This window comes from Pelophylax lessonae (genome assembly GCF_965119305.1).
Source record: "Pelophylax lessonae genome assembly, chromosome: 6".
Taxonomy (NCBI): Eukaryota; Metazoa; Chordata; class Amphibia; order Anura; family Ranidae; genus Pelophylax; species Pelophylax lessonae.
This window is the reverse complement of record NC_138773.1, coordinates 397,925-416,498: the sequence shown is the minus strand read 5'-3', so window position 1 is coordinate 416,498 and position 18,574 is coordinate 397,925. Positions and strand designations below refer to the sequence as shown.

At 45.5% G+C, this 18,574-nt stretch overlaps 1 protein-coding gene across 2 annotated transcripts in view; it reads left to right on the top strand.

Moving 5' to 3' along the window:
• LOC309558772 (transforming growth factor beta-1-induced transcript 1 protein-like) overlaps positions 1-18,574 on the top strand; it is a 202,228-nt gene that overhangs the window by 120,983 nt on the left and 62,671 nt on the right. For both annotated transcript variants that reach the window (XM_082261821.1, XM_082261820.1), the window contains one exon: positions 14,124-14,202. In XM_082261821.1, coding sequence (XP_082117947.1) covers positions 14,124-14,202 — 79 coding nt within the window. The remainder of the gene's footprint in view (positions 1-14,123; positions 14,203-18,574) is intronic.

The following is an 18,574-nucleotide window of genomic DNA, read 5'->3' as shown; positions in this document are numbered from 1 at the left end:
CCCCTCAGTCAGCTCTTCAGAACACATGGGTCAGTTCTCCAGCTTCCAGGCCTCCAGCTTGGCCACATGGCAGCAGGTGCTGAGGATGGCAGAGTGCCCCCTCCTCTGCTGGACTTTCCCTTCCTGTGTCCCTCCCCTGAATATTGTGACCCCTTCCTGTGTCCCTCCCCTGAATATTGTGACCCCTTCCTGTGTCCCTCCCCTGAATATTGTGACCCCTTCCTGTGTCCCTCCCCTGAATATTGTGATGGGAGTCACTTTGGGTCGGGGTGAACACTGAGAATATGGTTGGATTACTTCAAATGGGACAATCTTGTCTGAGGTGGCTTTCCATTCACCTAATGAACTCCCCTGTTGTCTGCTAAGGGATGTATGGACACTCAGTAATGTGTATTGGGGGCTCGTTATGGAACCATTGTGTGATGTTAGGGGGTGGATTTGGGTCATTATCCAGTGATGACTGCAGTACTCTCAGGTGTACATAAAGAGCCTGTATGGTGTATATAAAGAGCCTGTATGGTGTATATAAAGAGCCTGTATGGTGTATATAAAGAGCCTGTATGGTGTATATAAAGAGCCTGTATGGTGTATATAAAGAGCCTGTATGGTGTATATAAAGAGCCTGTATGGTGTATATAAAGAGCCTGTATGGTGTATATAAAGAGCCTGTATGCCTTTCAATAAAGAGTCTGATTCCTGCTTGACCCTCAATACAGAGCCTCCTCTCGTACTTTGGGGGGGGGGGGGGGGGGGATTATTCGTATGGGTTTCTTTTCGGCTGAGTGGAGAGTTCGGTAGCTGCCTTTGTGTTCGGGAATGGGATGTCCTAAACGACTTTAACCCCTTTCATACTCGGGGTGTCGTTACAAATATAAATACCCCTTCCCAGCATGCATAGGGCCCTATTCCTGTAGTTGGCTGAGATGGCATCCATATTCATGCCACTGACCTGCATGAGTCACTCCTGTCCACCCAGCAATTTCCAATACCGCCTGGATACAGATGAGTCACAGCGAGATCCAGGAACACTTGTTACACACAGAACTCTCCGGCTGCATCAATTCAGTCTCCCTGTTAGGCAGGAAACTTCTACATTTACCTTTGTTTCTTGGTAAGTAGGAGACCGCACTATGCTAAGTATATACATCCTAGCAACCTACCTAGGAGGGTGCTACACAATGTTTGTAGATAATGAGCACTCTGAGGTTCCATGACTTGCACAATGTTTGTAGATAATGAGCTCTCTGAGGTTCCATGACTTGCACAATGTTTGTAGATAATGAGCCCTCTGAAGTTCCATGACTTGCACAATGTTTGTAGATAATGAGTCCTCTGAAGTTCCATGACTTGCACAATATTTGTAGATAATGAGCCCTCTGAGGTTCCATGACTTGCACAATGTTTGTAGATAATGAGCCCTCTGAGGTTCCATGACTTGCACAATGTTTGTAGATAATGAGTCCTCTGAGGTTCCATGACTTGCACAATGTTTGTAGATAATGAGCCCTCTGAGGTTCCATGACTTGCACAATGTTTGTAGATAATGAGCCCTCTGAAGTTCCATGACTTGCACAATATTTGTAGATAATGAGCTCTCTGAGGTTCCATGACTTGCACAATGTTTGTAGATAATGAGCTCTCTGAGGTTCCATGACTTGCACAATGTTTGTAGATAATGAGTCCTCTGAGGTTCCATGACTTGCACAATGTTTGTAGATAATGAGCCCTCTGAGGTTCCATGACTTGCACAATGTTTGTAGATAATGAGCTCTCTGAGGTTCCATGACTTGCACAATGTTTGTAGACAATGAGCTCTCTGAGGTTCCATGACTTGCACAATGTTTGTAGATAATGAGCCCTCTGAGGTTCCATGACTTGCACAATATTTGTAGATAATGAGTCCTCTGAGGTTCCATGACTTGCACAATGTTTGTAGATAATGAGCCCTCTGAGGTTCCATGACTTGCACAATATTTGTAGATAATGAGCTCTCTGAGGTTCCATGACTTGCACAATGTTTGTAGACAATGAGCCCTCTGAAGTTCCATGACTTGCACAATGTTTGTAGATAATGAGTCCTCTGAGGTTCCATGACTTGCACAATGTTTGTAGATAATGAGCCCTCTGAAGTTCCATGACTTGCACAATGTTTGTAGATAATGAGTCCTCTGAAGTTCCATGACTTGCACAATATTTGTAGATAATGAGCCCTCTGAGGTTCCATGACTTGCACAATGTTTGTAGATAATGAGCCCTCTGAGGTTCCATGACTTGCACAATGTTTGTAGATAATGAGCCCTCTGAAGTTCCATGACTTGCACAATGTTTGTAGATAATGAGCTCTCTGAGGTTCCATGACTTGCACAATGTTTGTAGATAATGAGCTCTCTGAGGTTCCATGACTTGCACAATGTTTGTAGATAATGAGTCCTCTGAGGTTCCATGACTTGCACAATGTTTGTAGACAATGAGCCCTCTGAGGTTCCATGACTTGCACAATGTTTGTAGACAATGAGCTCTCTGAGGTTCCATGACTTGCACAATGTTTGTAGATAATGAGCTCTCTGAGGTTCCATGACTTGCACAATGTTTGTAGATAATGAGCCCTCTGAGGTTCCATGACTTGCACAATATTTGTAGATAATGAGTCCTCTGAGGTTCCATGACTTGCACAATGTTTGTAGATAATGAGCCCTCTGAGGTTCCATGACTTGCACAATATTTGTAGATAATGAGCTCTCTGAGGTTCCATGACTTGCACAATGTTTGTAGATAATGAGCCCTCTGAAGTTCCATGACTTGCACAATGTTTGTAGATAATGAGTCCTCTGAGGTTCCATGACTTGCACAATGTTTGTAGATAATGAGCCCTCTGAAGTTCCATGACTTGCACAATGTTTGTAGACAATGAGCCCTCTGAGGTTCCATGACTTGCACAATGTTTGTAGATAATGAGCCCTCTGAAGTTCCATGACTTGCACAATGTTTGTAGACAATGAGCCCTCTGAGGTTCCATGACTTGCACAATGTTTGTAGACAATGAGCCCTCTGAGGTTCCATGACTTGCACAATGTTTGTAGATAATGAGCCCTCTGAGGTTCCATGACTTGCACAATATTTGTAGATAATGAGTCCTCTGAGGTTCCATGACTTGCACAATGTTTGTAGATAACGAGCTCTCTGAGGTTCCATGACTTGCACAATGTTTGTAGATAATGAGTCCTCTGAGGTTCCGTGACTTGCACAATGTTTGTAGATAATGAGCCCTCTGAGGTTCCATGACTTGCACAATGTTTGTAGATAATGAGCCCTCTGAGGTTCCATGACTTGCACAATGTTTGTAGATAATGAGCCCTCTGAGGTTCCATGACTTGCACAATGTTTGTAGATAATGAGCCCTCTGAGGTTCCATGACTTGCACAATGTTTGTAGATAATGAGCCCTCTGAGGTTCCATGACTTGCACAATGTTTGTAGATAATGAGCTCTCTGAGGTTCCATGACTTGCACAATGTTTGTAGATAATGAGCCCTCTGAAGTTCCATGACTTGCACAATGTTTGTAGACAATGAGCCCTCTGAGGTTCCATGACTTGCACAATGTTTGTAGACAATGAGCCCTCTGAGGTTCCATGACTTGCACAATGTTTGTAGATAATGAGCCCTCTGAGGTTCCATGACTTGCACAATGTTTGTAGATAATGAGTCCTCTGAGGTTCCATGACTTGCACAATGTTTGTAGATAATGAGTCCTCTGAGGTTCCATGACTTGCACAATGTTTGTAGATAATGAGCCCTCTGAGGTTCCATGACTTGCACAATGTTTGTAGATAATGAGCCCTCTGAGGTTCCATGACTTGCACAATGTTTGTAGATAATGAGCCCTCTGAAGTTCCATGACTTGCACAATATTTGTAGATAATGAGCCCTCTGAGGTTCCATGACTTGCACAATGTTTGTAGATAATGAGCCCTCTGAAGTTCCATGACTTGCACAATGTTTGTAGATAATGAGTCCTCTGAGGTTCCATGACTTGCACAATGTTTGTAGATAATGAGCCCTCTGAGGTTCCATGACTTGCACAATGTTTGTAGATAATGAGCCCTCTGAAGTTCCATGACTTGCACAATGTTTGTAGATAATGAGTCCTCTGAGGTTCCATGACTTGCACAATGTTTGTAGATAATGAGCCCTCTGAGGTTCCATGACTTGCACAATGTTTGTAGACAATGAGCCCTCTGAGGTTCCATGACTTGCACAATGTTTGTAGATAATGAGCCCTCTGAGGTTCCATGACTTGCACAATGTTTGTAGATAATGAGTCCTCTGAGGTTCCATGACTTGCACAATGTTTGTAGATAATGACCCTCTGAAGTTCCATGACTTGCACAATGTTTGTAGATAATGAGCCCTCTGAGGTTCCATGACTTGCACAATGTTTGTAGATAATGAGTCCTCTGAGGTTCCATGACTTGCACAATGTTTGTAGATAATGACCCTCTGAAGTTCCATGACTTGCACAATGTTTGTAGATAATGAGCCCTCTGAGGTTCCATGACTTGCACAATGTTTGTAGATAATGAGCCCTCTGAGGTTCCATGACTTGCACAATGTTTGTAGATAATGAGCCCTCTGAAGTTCCATGACTTGCACAATATTTGTAGATAATGAGCCCTCTGAGGTTCCATGACTTGCACAATGTTTGTAGATAATGAGCCCTCTGAGGTTCCATGACTTGCACAATGTTTGTAGATAATGAGCCCTCTGAAGTTCCATGACTTGCACAATGTTTGTAGATAATGAGTCCTCTGAGGTTCCATGACTTGCACAATGTTTGTAGATAATGAGCCCTCTGAGGTTCCATGACTTGCACAATGTTTGTAGATAATGAGCTCTCTGAGGTTCCATGACTTGCACAATGTTTGTAGATAATGAGCCCTCTGAAGTTCCATGACTTGCACAATGTTTGTAGACAATGAGCCCTCTGAGGTTCCATGACTTGCACAATGTTTGTAGACAATGAGCCCTCTGAGGTTCCATGACTTGCACAATGTTTGTAGATAATGAGCCCTCTGAGGTTCCATGACTTGCACAATGTTTGTAGATAATGAGTCCTCTGAGGTTCCATGACTTGCACAATGTTTGTAGATAATGAGTCCTCTGAGGTTCCATGACTTGCACAATGTTTGTAGATAATGAGCCCTCTGAGGTTCCATGACTTGCACAATGTTTGTAGATAATGAGCCCTCTGAGGTTCCATGACTTGCACAATGTTTGTAGATAATGAGCCCTCTGAAGTTCCATGACTTGCACAATATTTGTAGATAATGAGCCCTCTGAGGTTCCATGACTTGCACAATGTTTGTAGATAATGAGCCCTCTGAAGTTCCATGACTTGCACAATGTTTGTAGATAATGAGTCCTCTGAGGTTCCATGACTTGCACAATGTTTGTAGATAATGAGCCCTCTGAGGTTCCATGACTTGCACAATGTTTGTAGATAATGAGCCCTCTGAAGTTCCATGACTTGCACAATGTTTGTAGATAATGAGTCCTCTGAGGTTCCATGACTTGCACAATGTTTGTAGATAATGAGCCCTCTGAGGTTCCATGACTTGCACAATGTTTGTAGACAATGAGCCCTCTGAGGTTCCATGACTTGCACAATGTTTGTAGATAATGAGCCCTCTGAGGTTCCATGACTTGCACAATGTTTGTAGATAATGAGTCCTCTGAGGTTCCATGACTTGCACAATGTTTGTAGATAATGACCCTCTGAAGTTCCATGACTTGCACAATGTTTGTAGATAATGAGCCCTCTGAGGTTCCATGACTTGCACAATGTTTGTAGATAATGAGTCCTCTGAGGTTCCATGACTTGCACAATGTTTGTAGATAATGACCCTCTGAAGTTCCATGACTTGCACAATGTTTGTAGATAATGAGCCCTCTGAGGTTCCATGACTTGCACAATGTTTGTAGATAATGAGCCCTCTGAGGTTCCATGACTTGCACAATGTTTGTAGATAATGAGCCCTCTGAAGTTCCATGACTTGCACAATATTTGTAGATAATGAGCCCTCTGAGGTTCCATGACTTGCACAATGTTTGTAGATAATGAGCCCTCTGAGGTTCCATGACTTGCACAATGTTTGTAGATAATGAGCCCTCTGAAGTTCCATGACTTGCACAATGTTTGTAGATAATGAGTCCTCTGAGGTTCCATGACTTGCACAATGTTTGTAGATAATGAGCCCTCTGAAGTTCCATGACTTGCACAATGTTTGTAGATAATGAGTCCTCTGAGGTTCCATGACTTGCACAATGTTTGTAGACAATGAGCCCTCTGAGGTTCCATGACTTGCACAATGTTTGTAGATAATGAGCCCTCTGAGGTTCCATGACTTGCACAATGTTTGTAGATAATGAGCCCTCTGAGGTTCCATGACTTGCACAATGTTTGTAGATAATGAGCCCTCTGAAGTTCCATGACTTGAACAATGGCTTGAGACATGCTATGGCCGCTTCCAACATATCCCTATGGCATACCTCTGCTGCTGTCTTGAAGTTCCGGCATGTGCTGTAGAATAGATTCTCACAATCACTGGACTCCAGATGAAGGGGTCTCCAAGGTTACCTCCTGATAATTCACTGACTCCAATTCCAATTCATTCAAAGTGGCTGATTATTATGTCAAGGGAATCTTAGTCTTCTGCTTGGGGGTGCCGGATTATCCTCCTTCTGGCTACTGAGCAGTCAGGACCCCATAGTCCCAGTCACCTGTCCCTGTATACTTGGGTAAATGTTACGTCAGGAACCCTGCTGGAAATAATGATGGTGACCTCCAAGGTGGCGTCTTCCTTCTCCACGAGGGGGCATTAGTGTGGCGTGCATTAGTATTCAGCCCCCCCTGAGTCAATAGCGTCTGTGAAGAGCAATTATTAAGTCTTGCCACAGATTCTCAATGTGATTTAAGTCTGGACTTTGACTGGGCCATTCTAACACATGAAACCATTCCATTGTAGCTCTGGCTGTATGTTTAGGGTCGTTGTCCTGCTTGCAGACTCTAACAGGTTTTCTTTAGTTTTTCCCTAACCCTAACCAGATATTACAGCTGAATATACAAGACTAGACGGCAATAGCTTGTGCATGCAAACTGGAACTCACACAGAATATATAGTACACCAGATCAGGTGAGGCTGATCACATTATCATATGCAAAGGAAACTGTATACAGGAATATAATTAATATAACTAAGGAACAACCAATATATACTATATACTAATCCACATCTAGCAAGTAATAGCTGACAGTGATTTAATTAACTTGTAAGCTAATTAACATAAACATGTAACATCCCACAATAGTTTGCTAACGAGGCGGAGTGCACACAATACTAGCAGACAGACAGAAAGAATAGGTGACCCAATTACCAATGGGAGAGACACAACCCTGTGTATTCTGTCCACTAGACACGTCATCAGAAGACAAACGATGTCCCAGCAGTCTGATACAGTGGAATCAATATTGTCTTCATAGATCTCTCTCCAACCCAGTCTGCAGGAGGGCCACCATATTCCCTCTGACCATTACCCTGTACAAGATTAATATTACACCTTTCCATCCAATGCAGAAAGGAAGCTTTATTGTCCTTATTCAGAGAATGAATCCAAGCCTCGCTCGCAGCGTCCATTACATGACTGTCCATCATTAGAGAATGATCTGCTCTCTCTATGGGCCATAATCAGTAGTTTGGAGGCTTGGCAAAAGTCCCTGTCCTGGTTGGGTCTGTCACAAGCATTCCCACAACATGACGCTGCCACCACCATGTTTCACAGTGGGGATGGTGTGTTCAGGGTGATGGGCAGTGTTACTTTTCCCCCACACATAACGTTTTGCTTTTAGGCCAAAAGTTTGATTTTGGTCTCCTCTGAGCAGAGCTCCTCCCCCCACATGTTTGCTGTGTCCCCCACATGGCTTCTCCCAAACTGCAATGGGGACTTCTTATGTCTTTCTTCCACCAATGTCTTTCTTCTTCTCACTCTTCCATAAAGGGCAGATTTGTGGAGCGCACGACTAATAGTTGTCCTGTGGACAGATTCTCCCACCTGAGCTGTGGATCTCTGCAGCTCCTCCAGAGTTCCCATGGGCCTCTTGGCTGCTTCTCTAAAGAATGCTCTCCTTGCCCGGCCGGTCAGTTTAGGTGGACGGCCATGTCTTGGTAGAGGCCCGGCCGGTCAGTTTAGGTGGACGGCCATGTCTTGGTAGAGGCCCGGCCGGTCAGTTTAGGTGGACGGCCATGTCTTGGTAGAGGCCCGGCCGGTCAGTTTAGGTGGACGGCCATGTCTTGGTAGAGGCCCGGCCGGTCAGTTTAGGTGGACGGCCATGTCTTGGTAGGGGCCCAGCTAGTCAGTTTAGGTGGACGGCCATGTCTTGGTAGAGGCCCGGCCGGTCAGTTTAGGTGGACGGCCATGTCTTGGTAGAGGCCCGGCCGGTCAGTTTAGGTGGACGGCCATGTCTTGGTAGAGGCCCGGCCGGTCAGTTTAGGTGGACGGCCATGTCTTGGTAGGGGCCCGGCCGGTCAGTTTAGGTGGACGGCCATGTCTTGGTAGATTTGCAGGTGTGCCATACTCTTTCCATTTTCCAATGATGGATTGAACAGCGCTCCGTGAGATGTTCAAAGCTTGAGATGTTTTTTATAACCTAACCCTGCTTTACACTTCTCCACAACTTTATCCCTGACCTGTCTGCTGTGTTCCTTGGCCTTCATGATGCTGTTTGTTCACCAAAGTTCTCTAACAAACATTTGAGGGCTTCACAGAACAGCTGTATTTATACTGGGATAAAATGACACACAGATGGACTCTACTTACCAATTAGGTGACTTCTGAAGGCAATTGGTTACAGTAGATTTTAGTTAGGGGTATCAGAGTAAAGGGGGCTGATTACAAATGCCCCCCACACTTTTCACAGATTTTTTTGTACCATTTATCATTTTCCTTCCATTTCACAAACTCACTCAGGACAGGGGCTCTTGGAGGGGACTGCAGGCTTCTTTCCTACTGACTTTGGGCCAGGGCTTTTGAGGGAACCCTACTGTGATGGGAGTCACTTTGGTTGGAGGGCCCGTGGAACCCAGCTTACCTTAGAGAGGCTGGGAAATTCCTCTCTCAGCCCCCTAGGCCCCTCTTATGTCTAAGTCACCCTGTGTCTATTAGGGACACAGGGTGACCAAGAAGCCCAGTCTGGCCTGCCCAAACCAGACTTCCACAGACTGATCGGCTATGAGAGCTCCATGCGCCTTGCCGGGACAAACTTACAAACTATGTGGAACTTTGTCGAGGAGGCAGCAAGGATGGATTGATTCTTCGGGATTTGTTACCCAACTAACTCAGACACAGACTGCGTGGAGGTCTGGTACCTGGTTAGCTACTTTTAGGGGGGAAGATATGTGACGGTATTCACCATCACTGGGAATGAAATACAGACACTATATGTGGGGCCCCTTGGAGTAATGTTACTTTGGATTCAAGTCCATGTCTCCCCAAGACAGTCAGACTCATAGCAGATGCTAATATCATCAGCTCACCCACCTGTCTTCCACACATTGTTGATTATGCTGATTTACTCATCTATTGTTTCTCTCCAGATGGCTAGATAATTAGTTCAGGTTAATTCTGTTTCTGTACACAATTTCATCTGCATAGGATAATGTAATCAGGCACCTGACCTGGTGGGGTAACTTGATCAGGAGGGGGAAGTCCATCCTGTATGGTATATATTTGGTGCGAGTTGTTCAATAAAACGTTCCAGTTCTATACAAGATAAGTTGTCGGCTAGTTTTGTATGGGGGGCGGCTAGAATATCTGCTATCTATGTTCAGACTGGAGGAAGCCATAATCTGATGGAAGAACGCAGGCACATTGTGTGTTGGTCCCATCACATAAAATCCCAATAAAATACATTTATGTTTTTGGATTGTAACATGGCAAAATGTGGAACATTTCAAGGGGTGTGAATATTTGTTCAATGGACAGTTCACATATGGCATGTGTCATGGTATTGTCCATGTATGATATGTTATGGGGACAGTTCACATATGGCGTGTGTCATGGGATTGTCCATGTATGATATGTTATGGGGACAGATCACATATGACGTGTGTCATCGGGTTGTCCATGTATGATATGTTATGGGGACAGTTCACATATGGCGTGTGTCATGGGATTGTCCATGTATGATATGTTATGGGGACAGATCACATATGGCGTGTGTCATGGGATTGTCCATGTATGATATGTTATGGGGACAGTTCACATATGACTTGTGTCATTGGGTTGTCCATGTATGATATGTTATGGGGACAGATCACATATGACGTGTGTCATCGGGTTGTCCATGTATGATATGTTATGGGGACAGATCACATATGGCGTGTGTCATGGGATTGTCCATGTATGATATGTTATGGGGACAGTTCACATATGACTTGTGTCATTGGGTTGTCCATGTATGATATGTTATGGGGACAGTTCACATATGACGTGTGTCATCGGGTTGCCCGTGTATGATATTTTATGGGGACAGATCACATATGACTTCTGTCATTGGGTTGTCCATGTATGATACGTTATGGGGAGTTCACATATGACTTGTGTCATCGGGTTGTCCATGTATGATATGTTATGGGGACAGATCACATATGACTTCTGTCATTGGGTTGTCCATGTATGATATGTTATGGGGACAGATCACATATGACGTGTGTCATCGGGCTGTCCATGTATGATATGTTATGGGGACAATTCACATATGACTTGTGTCATGGGGTTTCCCATGTATGATATGTTATGGGGACAGATCACATATGACGTGTGTCATCGGGCAGTCCATGTATGATATGTTATGGGGACAGATCACATATGACTTCTGTCATTGGGTTGTCCATGTATGATATGTTATGGGGACAGATCACATATGACGTGTGTCATCGGGCTGTCCATGTATGATATGTTATGGGGACAGATCACATATGACGTGTGTCATCGGGCTGTCCATGTATGATATGTTATGGGGACAAATCACATATGACGTGTGTCATTGGGTTGTCCATGTATGATATGTTATGGGGACAGTTCACATATGATGTGTGTCATCGGGCTGTCCATGTATGATATGTTATGGGGACAGTTCACATATGACGTGTGTCATCGGGCTGTCCATGTATGATATGTTATGGGGACAATTCACATATGACTTGTGTCATGGGGTTTCCCATGTATGATATGTTATGGGGACAGATCACATATGACGTGTGTCATCGGGCAGTCCATGTATGATATGTTATGGGGACAGATTACATATGACATGTGTCATTGGGTTGTCCATGTATGATATGTTATGGGGACAGATCACATATGACTTGTGTCATTGGGCTGTCCATGTATGATATGTTATGGGGAGTTCACATATGATGTGTGTCATCGGGCTGTCCATGTATGATATGTTATGGGGACAGTTCACATATGACGTGTGTCATCGGGCTGTCCATGTATGATACGTTATGGGGACAGTTCACATATGGCATGTGTCATCGGGCTGTCCATGTATGATATGTTATGGGGACAGTTCACATATGACGTGTGTCATCGGGCTGTCCATGTATGATACGTTATGGGGACAGTTCACATATGGCATGTGTCATCGGGCTGTCCATGTATGATATGTTATGGGGACAGTTCACATATGACGTGTGTCATCGGGCTGTCCATGTATGATATGTTATGGGGACAATTCACATATGACTTGTGTCATGGGGTTTCCCATGTATGATATGTTATGGGGACAAATCACATATGACGTGTGTCATTGGGTTGTCCATGTATGATATGTTATGGGGACAGTTCACATATGATGTGTGTCATCGGGCTGTCCATGTATGATATGTTATGGGGACAGTTCACATATGACGTGTGTCATCGGGCTGTCCATGTATGATATGTTATGGGGACAATTCACATATGACTTGAGTCATGGGGTTTCCCATGTATGATATGTTATGGGGACAGATCACATATGACGTGTGTCATCGGGCAGTCCATGTATGATATGTTATGGGGACAGATCACATATGACATGTGTCATTGGGTTGTCCATGTATGATATGTTATGGGGACAGATCACATATGACTTGTGTCATTGGGCTGTCCATGTATGATATGTTATGGGGAGTTCACATATGACGTGTGTCATTGGGCTGTCCATGTATGATATGTTATGGGGACAGTTCACATATGACGTGTGTCATCGGGCTGTCCATGTATGATACGTTATGGGGACAGTTCACATATGGCATGTGTCATCGGGCTGTCCATGTATGATATGTTATGGGGACAGATCACATATGGCGTGTGTCATGGGATTGTCCATGTATGATATGTTATGGGGACAGATCACATATGACGTGTGTCATCGGATTGTCCATGTATGATATGTTATGGGGACAGATCACATATGACTTCTGTCATTTGGCTGTCCATGTATGATATGTTATGGGGATTGTTCACATATGACTTCTGTCATTGGGTTGTCCATGTATGATATGTTATGGGGACAGTTCACATATGGCGTGTGTCATCGGGTTGTCCATGTATGATATGTTATGGGGACAGTTCACATATGACGTGTGTCATCGGGCTGTCCATGTATGATATGTTATGGGGACAGATCACATATGACTTCTGTCATCGGGTTGTCCATGTATGATATGTTATGGGGACAGATCACATATGACTTGTGTCATTGGATTGTCCATGTATGATATGTTATGGGGACAGATCACATATGACGTGTGTCATCGGGCTGTCCATGTATGATATGTTATGGGGACAGTTCACATATGACTTGTGTCATGGGATTGTCCATGTATGATATGTTATGGGGACAGATCACATATGACTTGTGTCATCGGGCTGTCCATGTATGATATGTTATGGGGACAGATCACATATGACGTGTGTCATCGGGCTGTCCATGTATGATATGTTATGGGGACAGTTCACATATGACTTGTGTCATGGGATTGTCCATGTATGATATGTTATGGGGACAGATCACATATGACTTGTGTCATCGGGCTGTCCATGTATGATATGTTATGGGGACAGATCACATATGACGTGTGTCATCGGGCTGTCCATGTATGATATGTTATGGGGACAGATCACATATGACGTGTGTCATCGGGCTGTCCATGTATGATATGTTATGGGGACAAATCACATATGACGTGTGTCATGGGATTGTCCATGTATGATATGTTGCAGAGATAGATCACATATAACACGTGTCATGGGATTGTCCATGTATGATATGTTGCAGAGATAGATCACATATAACACGTGTCATGGGATTGTCCATGTATGATATGTTGCAGAGATAGATCACATATAACACGTGTCATCAGGCTGTCCATGTATGATATGTTATGGGGACAGATCACATATGACACGTGTCATGGGATTGTCCATGTATGATATGTTGCAGAGATAGATCACATATGACACGTGTCATGGGATTGTCCATGTATGATATGTTGCAGAGATAGATCACATATAACACGTGTCATGGGATTGTCCATGTATGATATGTTGCAGAGATAGATCACATATAACACGTGTCATGGGATTGTCCATGTATGATATGTTGCAGAGATAGATCACATATAACACGTGTCATCAGGCTGTCCATGTATGATATGTTATGGGGACAGATCACATATGACACGTGTCATGGGATTGTCCATGTATGATATGTTATGGGGACAGATCACATATGACACGTGTCATGGGATTGTCCATGTATGATATGTTGCAGAGATAGATCACATATGACGTGTGTCATGGGATTGTCCATGTATGATATGTTGCAGAGATAGATCACATATGACGTGTGTCATGGGATTGTCCATGTATGATATGTTGCAGAGATAGATCATATATGACACATGTCATGGGATTGTCCATGTATGATATGTTATGGGGACAGATCACATATGACGTGCTACACAAGATACAGGATTGGGTGTAACATGGACTGTCCTAACTGCCCATTTCTTTCTTGCAGGGTATTATCGGCCTCCTCCGCCACACTGGAGCTGGATAGACTGATGGCCTCCCTGTCAGATTTCCACAAACAGAATACGGTCAGAAAGAACTCTGCATTTTTCCATAGTTTGTTATTGACATGTCACTGAATTACAATACAGAGGGACTATACGTGTTACACGCTATAGAGCATGTATGTGTATGATGCTTGGTATACTTCCGGGTATCTGGAATGAGGAGGGATGCTGGGTATAATTCCGGGTATCAGGGATGAGGAGGGATGCTGGGTATAATTCCGGGTATCTGGGATGAGGAAGGATGTTGGGTATAATTCCGGGTATCAGGGATGAGGAGGGATGCTGGGTATACTTCCGGGTATCAGGGATGAGGAGGGATGCTGGGTATACTTCCGGGTATCTGGAATGAGGAGGGATGCTGGGTATAATTCTGGGTATCTGGGATGAGGAGGGATGCTGGGTATACTTCTGGGTATCTGGGTTGAGGAGGCATGCTGGGTATAATTCCGGGTATCTGGGATGAGGGGGGATGCTGGGTATAATTCCGGGTATCAGGGATGAGGAGGGATGCTGGGTATAATTCCGGGTATCAGGATGAGGAGGGATGCTGGGTATACTTCCGGGTATCAGGGATGAGGAGGGATGCTGGGTATAATTCTGGGTATCTGGGATGAGGGGGGATGCTGGGTATAATTCCGGGTATCAGGGATGAGGAGGGATGCTGGGTATAATTCTGGGTATCTGGGATGAGGGGGGATGCTGGGTATAATTCCGGGTATCAGGGATGAGGAGGGATGCTGGGTATAATTCCGGGTATCAGGGATGAGGAGGGATGCTGGGTATAATTCCGGGTATCAGGGATGAGGAGGGATGCTGGGTATAATTCCGGGTGTCTGGGATGAGGAGGGATGCTGGGTATACTTCCGGGTATCAGGATGAGGAGGGATGCTGGGTATAATACCGGGTATCTGGGATGAGGAGGGATGCTGGGTATACTTCCGGGTGTCTGGGATGAGGAGGGATGCTGGGTATACTTCCGGGTATCAGGATGAGGAGGGATGCTGGGTATAATTCCGGGTATCTGGGATGAGGAGGGATGCTGGGTATACTTCCGGGTATCAGGGATGATGAGGGATGTTGGGTATAATTCCGGGTATCTGGGATGAGGAGGGATGCTGGGTATAATTCCGGGTATCTGGGATGAGGAGGCATGCTGGGTATAATTCCGGGTATCAGGGATGATGAGGGATGTTGGGTATAATTCCGGGTATCTGGGATGAGGAGGGATGCTGGGTATACTTCCGGGTATCAGGGATGATGAGGGATGTTGGGTATAATTCCGGGTATCTGGGATGAGGAGGGATGCTGGGTATAATTTCGGGTATCTGGGATGATGAAGGATGCTGGGTATAATTCCGGGTATCAGGGATGAGGAGGGATGTTGGGTATAATTCCGGGTGTCTGGGATGAGGAGGGATGCTGGGCATACTTCCGGGTATCAGGATGAGGAGGGATGCTGGGTATAATTCCGGGTATCTGGGATGAGGAGGGATGCTGGGTATACTCCGGGTATCAGGGATGATGAGGGATGTTGGGTATAATTCCGGGTATCTGGGATGAGGAGGGATGCTGGGTATAATTCCGGGTATCTGGGATGAGGAGGCATGCTGGGTATACTTCCGGGTATCTGGGATGAGGAGGGATGCTGGGTATAATTCTGGGTATCTGGGATGAGGAGGGATGCTGGGTATAATTCCGGGTATCTGGGATGAGGAGGGATGCTGGGTATACTTCCGGGTATCAGGGATGAGGAGGGATGCTGGGTATACTTCCGGGTATCAGGGATGAGGAGGGATGCTGGGTATAATTCCGGGTATCAGGATGATGAGGGATGTTGGGTATAATTCCGGGTATCTGGGATGAGGAGGGATGCTGGGTATAATTCCGGTGTCTGGGATGAGGAGGGATGCTGGGTATAATTTCGGGTATCTGGGATGATGAAGGATGCTGGGTATAATTCCGGGTATCAGGGATGAGGACGGATGCTGGGTATACTTCCGGGTATCTGGAATGAGGAGGGATGCTGGGTATACTTCCGGGTATCAGGGATGACGAGGGATGCTGGGTATACTTCTGGGTATCTGGGATGAGGAGGGATGCTGGGTATAATTCCAGGTATCTGGGATGAGGACGGATGCTGGGTATAATTCCGGGTATCTGGGTTGAGGAGGGATGCTGGGTATACTTCTGGGTATCAGGGATGAGGAGGGATGCTGGGTATAATTCCGGGTATCTGGGATGAGGAGGGATGCTGGGTATAATTCCGGGTATCAGGGATGAGGAGGGATGCTGGGTATAATTTCGGGTATCTGGGATGATGAAGGATGCTGGGTATAATTCCGGGTATCTGGGATGAGGGGGGATGCTGGGTATAATTCTGGGTATCTGGGATGAGGAGGAATGCTGGGTATAATTCCGGGTATCTGGGATGAGGAGGGATGCTGGGTATAATTTCGGGTATCTGGGATGATGAAGGATGTTGGGTATAATTCTGGGTATCTGGGATGAGGGGGGATGCTGGGTATAATTCCGGGTATCAGGGATGAGGAGCGATGCTGGGTATAATTCCGGGTATCTGGGATGAGAAGGGATGCTGGGTTTACTTCCGGGTATCTGGGATGATGAGGGATGTTGGGTATAATTTCCGGGTATCAGGGATGAGGAGGGATGCTGGGTATAATTTTGGGTATCTGGGATGAGGAGGGATGCTGGGTATAATTTCGGGTATCTGGGATGATGAAGGATGCTGGGTATAATTTCGGGTATCTGGGATGAGGAGGGATGCTGGGTATAATTCCGGGTATCAGGGATGAGGAGGGATGCTGGGTAAACATTGGGGTATCAGGGATGAGGAGGAATGCTGGGTATACTTTGGGGTATCAGGGAGGAGGAGGGATTCTGGGTATAATTCCGGGTATCTGGGATGAGGAGGGATGCTGGGTATAATTTTGGGTATCTGGGATGATGAAGGATGCTGGGTATAATTCCGGGTATCAGGATGAGGAGGGATGCTGGGTATAATTCCGGGTATCTGGGATGAGGAGGGATGCTGGGTAAAATTTTGGGTATCTGGGATGATGAAGGATGCTGGGTATACTTCCGGGTATCAGGGATGAGGAGGGATGCTGGGTATAATTCCGGGTATCTGGGATGATGACGGATGTTGGGTATACTTTCGGGTATCTGGGATGATGAGGGATGCTGGGTATAATTCCGGGTATCTGGGATGAGGAGGGATGCTGGGTATAATTCCAGGTATCTGGGATGAGGAGGGATGCTGCGTATAATTCCGGGTATCAGGATGAGGAGGGATGCTGGGTATAATTCCGGTATCTGGGATGAGGAGGGATGCTGGGTATAATTCCGGGTATCAGGGATGATGAGGGATGCTGGGTATAATTCCGGGTATCAGGGATGAGGAGAGATGCTGGGTATACTTCCGGGTATCAGGGATGAGGAGGGATGCTGGGTATACTTCCAGGTATCAGGGATGAGGAGGGATGCTGGGTATAATTCCGGGTATCAGGATGATGAGGGATGTTGGGTATAATTCCGGGTATCTGGGATGAGGAGGGATGCTGGGTATAATTCCGGTGTCTGGGATGAGGAGGGATGCTGGGTATAATTTCGGGTATCTGGGATGATGAAGGATGCTGGGTATAATTCCGGGTATCAGGGATGAGGAGGGATGCTGGGTATAATTCCGGGTATCAGGATGATGAGGGATGTTGGGTATAATTCCGGGTATCTGGGATGAGGAGGGATGCTGGGTATAATTCCGGGTATCAGGGATGAGGAGGGATGCTGGGTATAATTCCGGGTATCTGGGATGAGGAGGGATGCTGGGTATAATTCTGGGTATCTGGGATGAGGGGGGATGCTGGGTATAATTCCGGGTATCTGGGCTGAGGGAAGGATGTTGGGTATAATTCCGGGTATCAAGGATGAGGAGGGATGCTGGGTATAATTCCGGGTATCAGGGATGAGGAGGGATGCTGGGTATAATTCCGGGTATCTGGGATGAGAAGGGATGCTGGATTTACTTCCGGGTATCTGGGATGATGAGGGATGTTGGGTATAATTTCCGGGTATCTGGGATGAGGAGGGATGCTGGGTATAATTTCGGGTATCTGGGATGAGGAGGGATGCTGGGTATAATTTCAGGTATCTGGGATGAGGAGGGATGCTGGGTATAATTTCGGGTATCTGGGATGATGAAGGATGCTGGGTATAATTTCGGGTATCTGGGATGAGGAGGGATGCTGGGTATAATTCCGGGTATCAGGGATGAGGAGGGATGCTGGGTAAACATTGGGGTATCAGGGATGAGGAGGAATGCTGGGTATACTTTGGGGTATCAGGGATGAGGAGGGATGCTGGGTATACTTTGGGG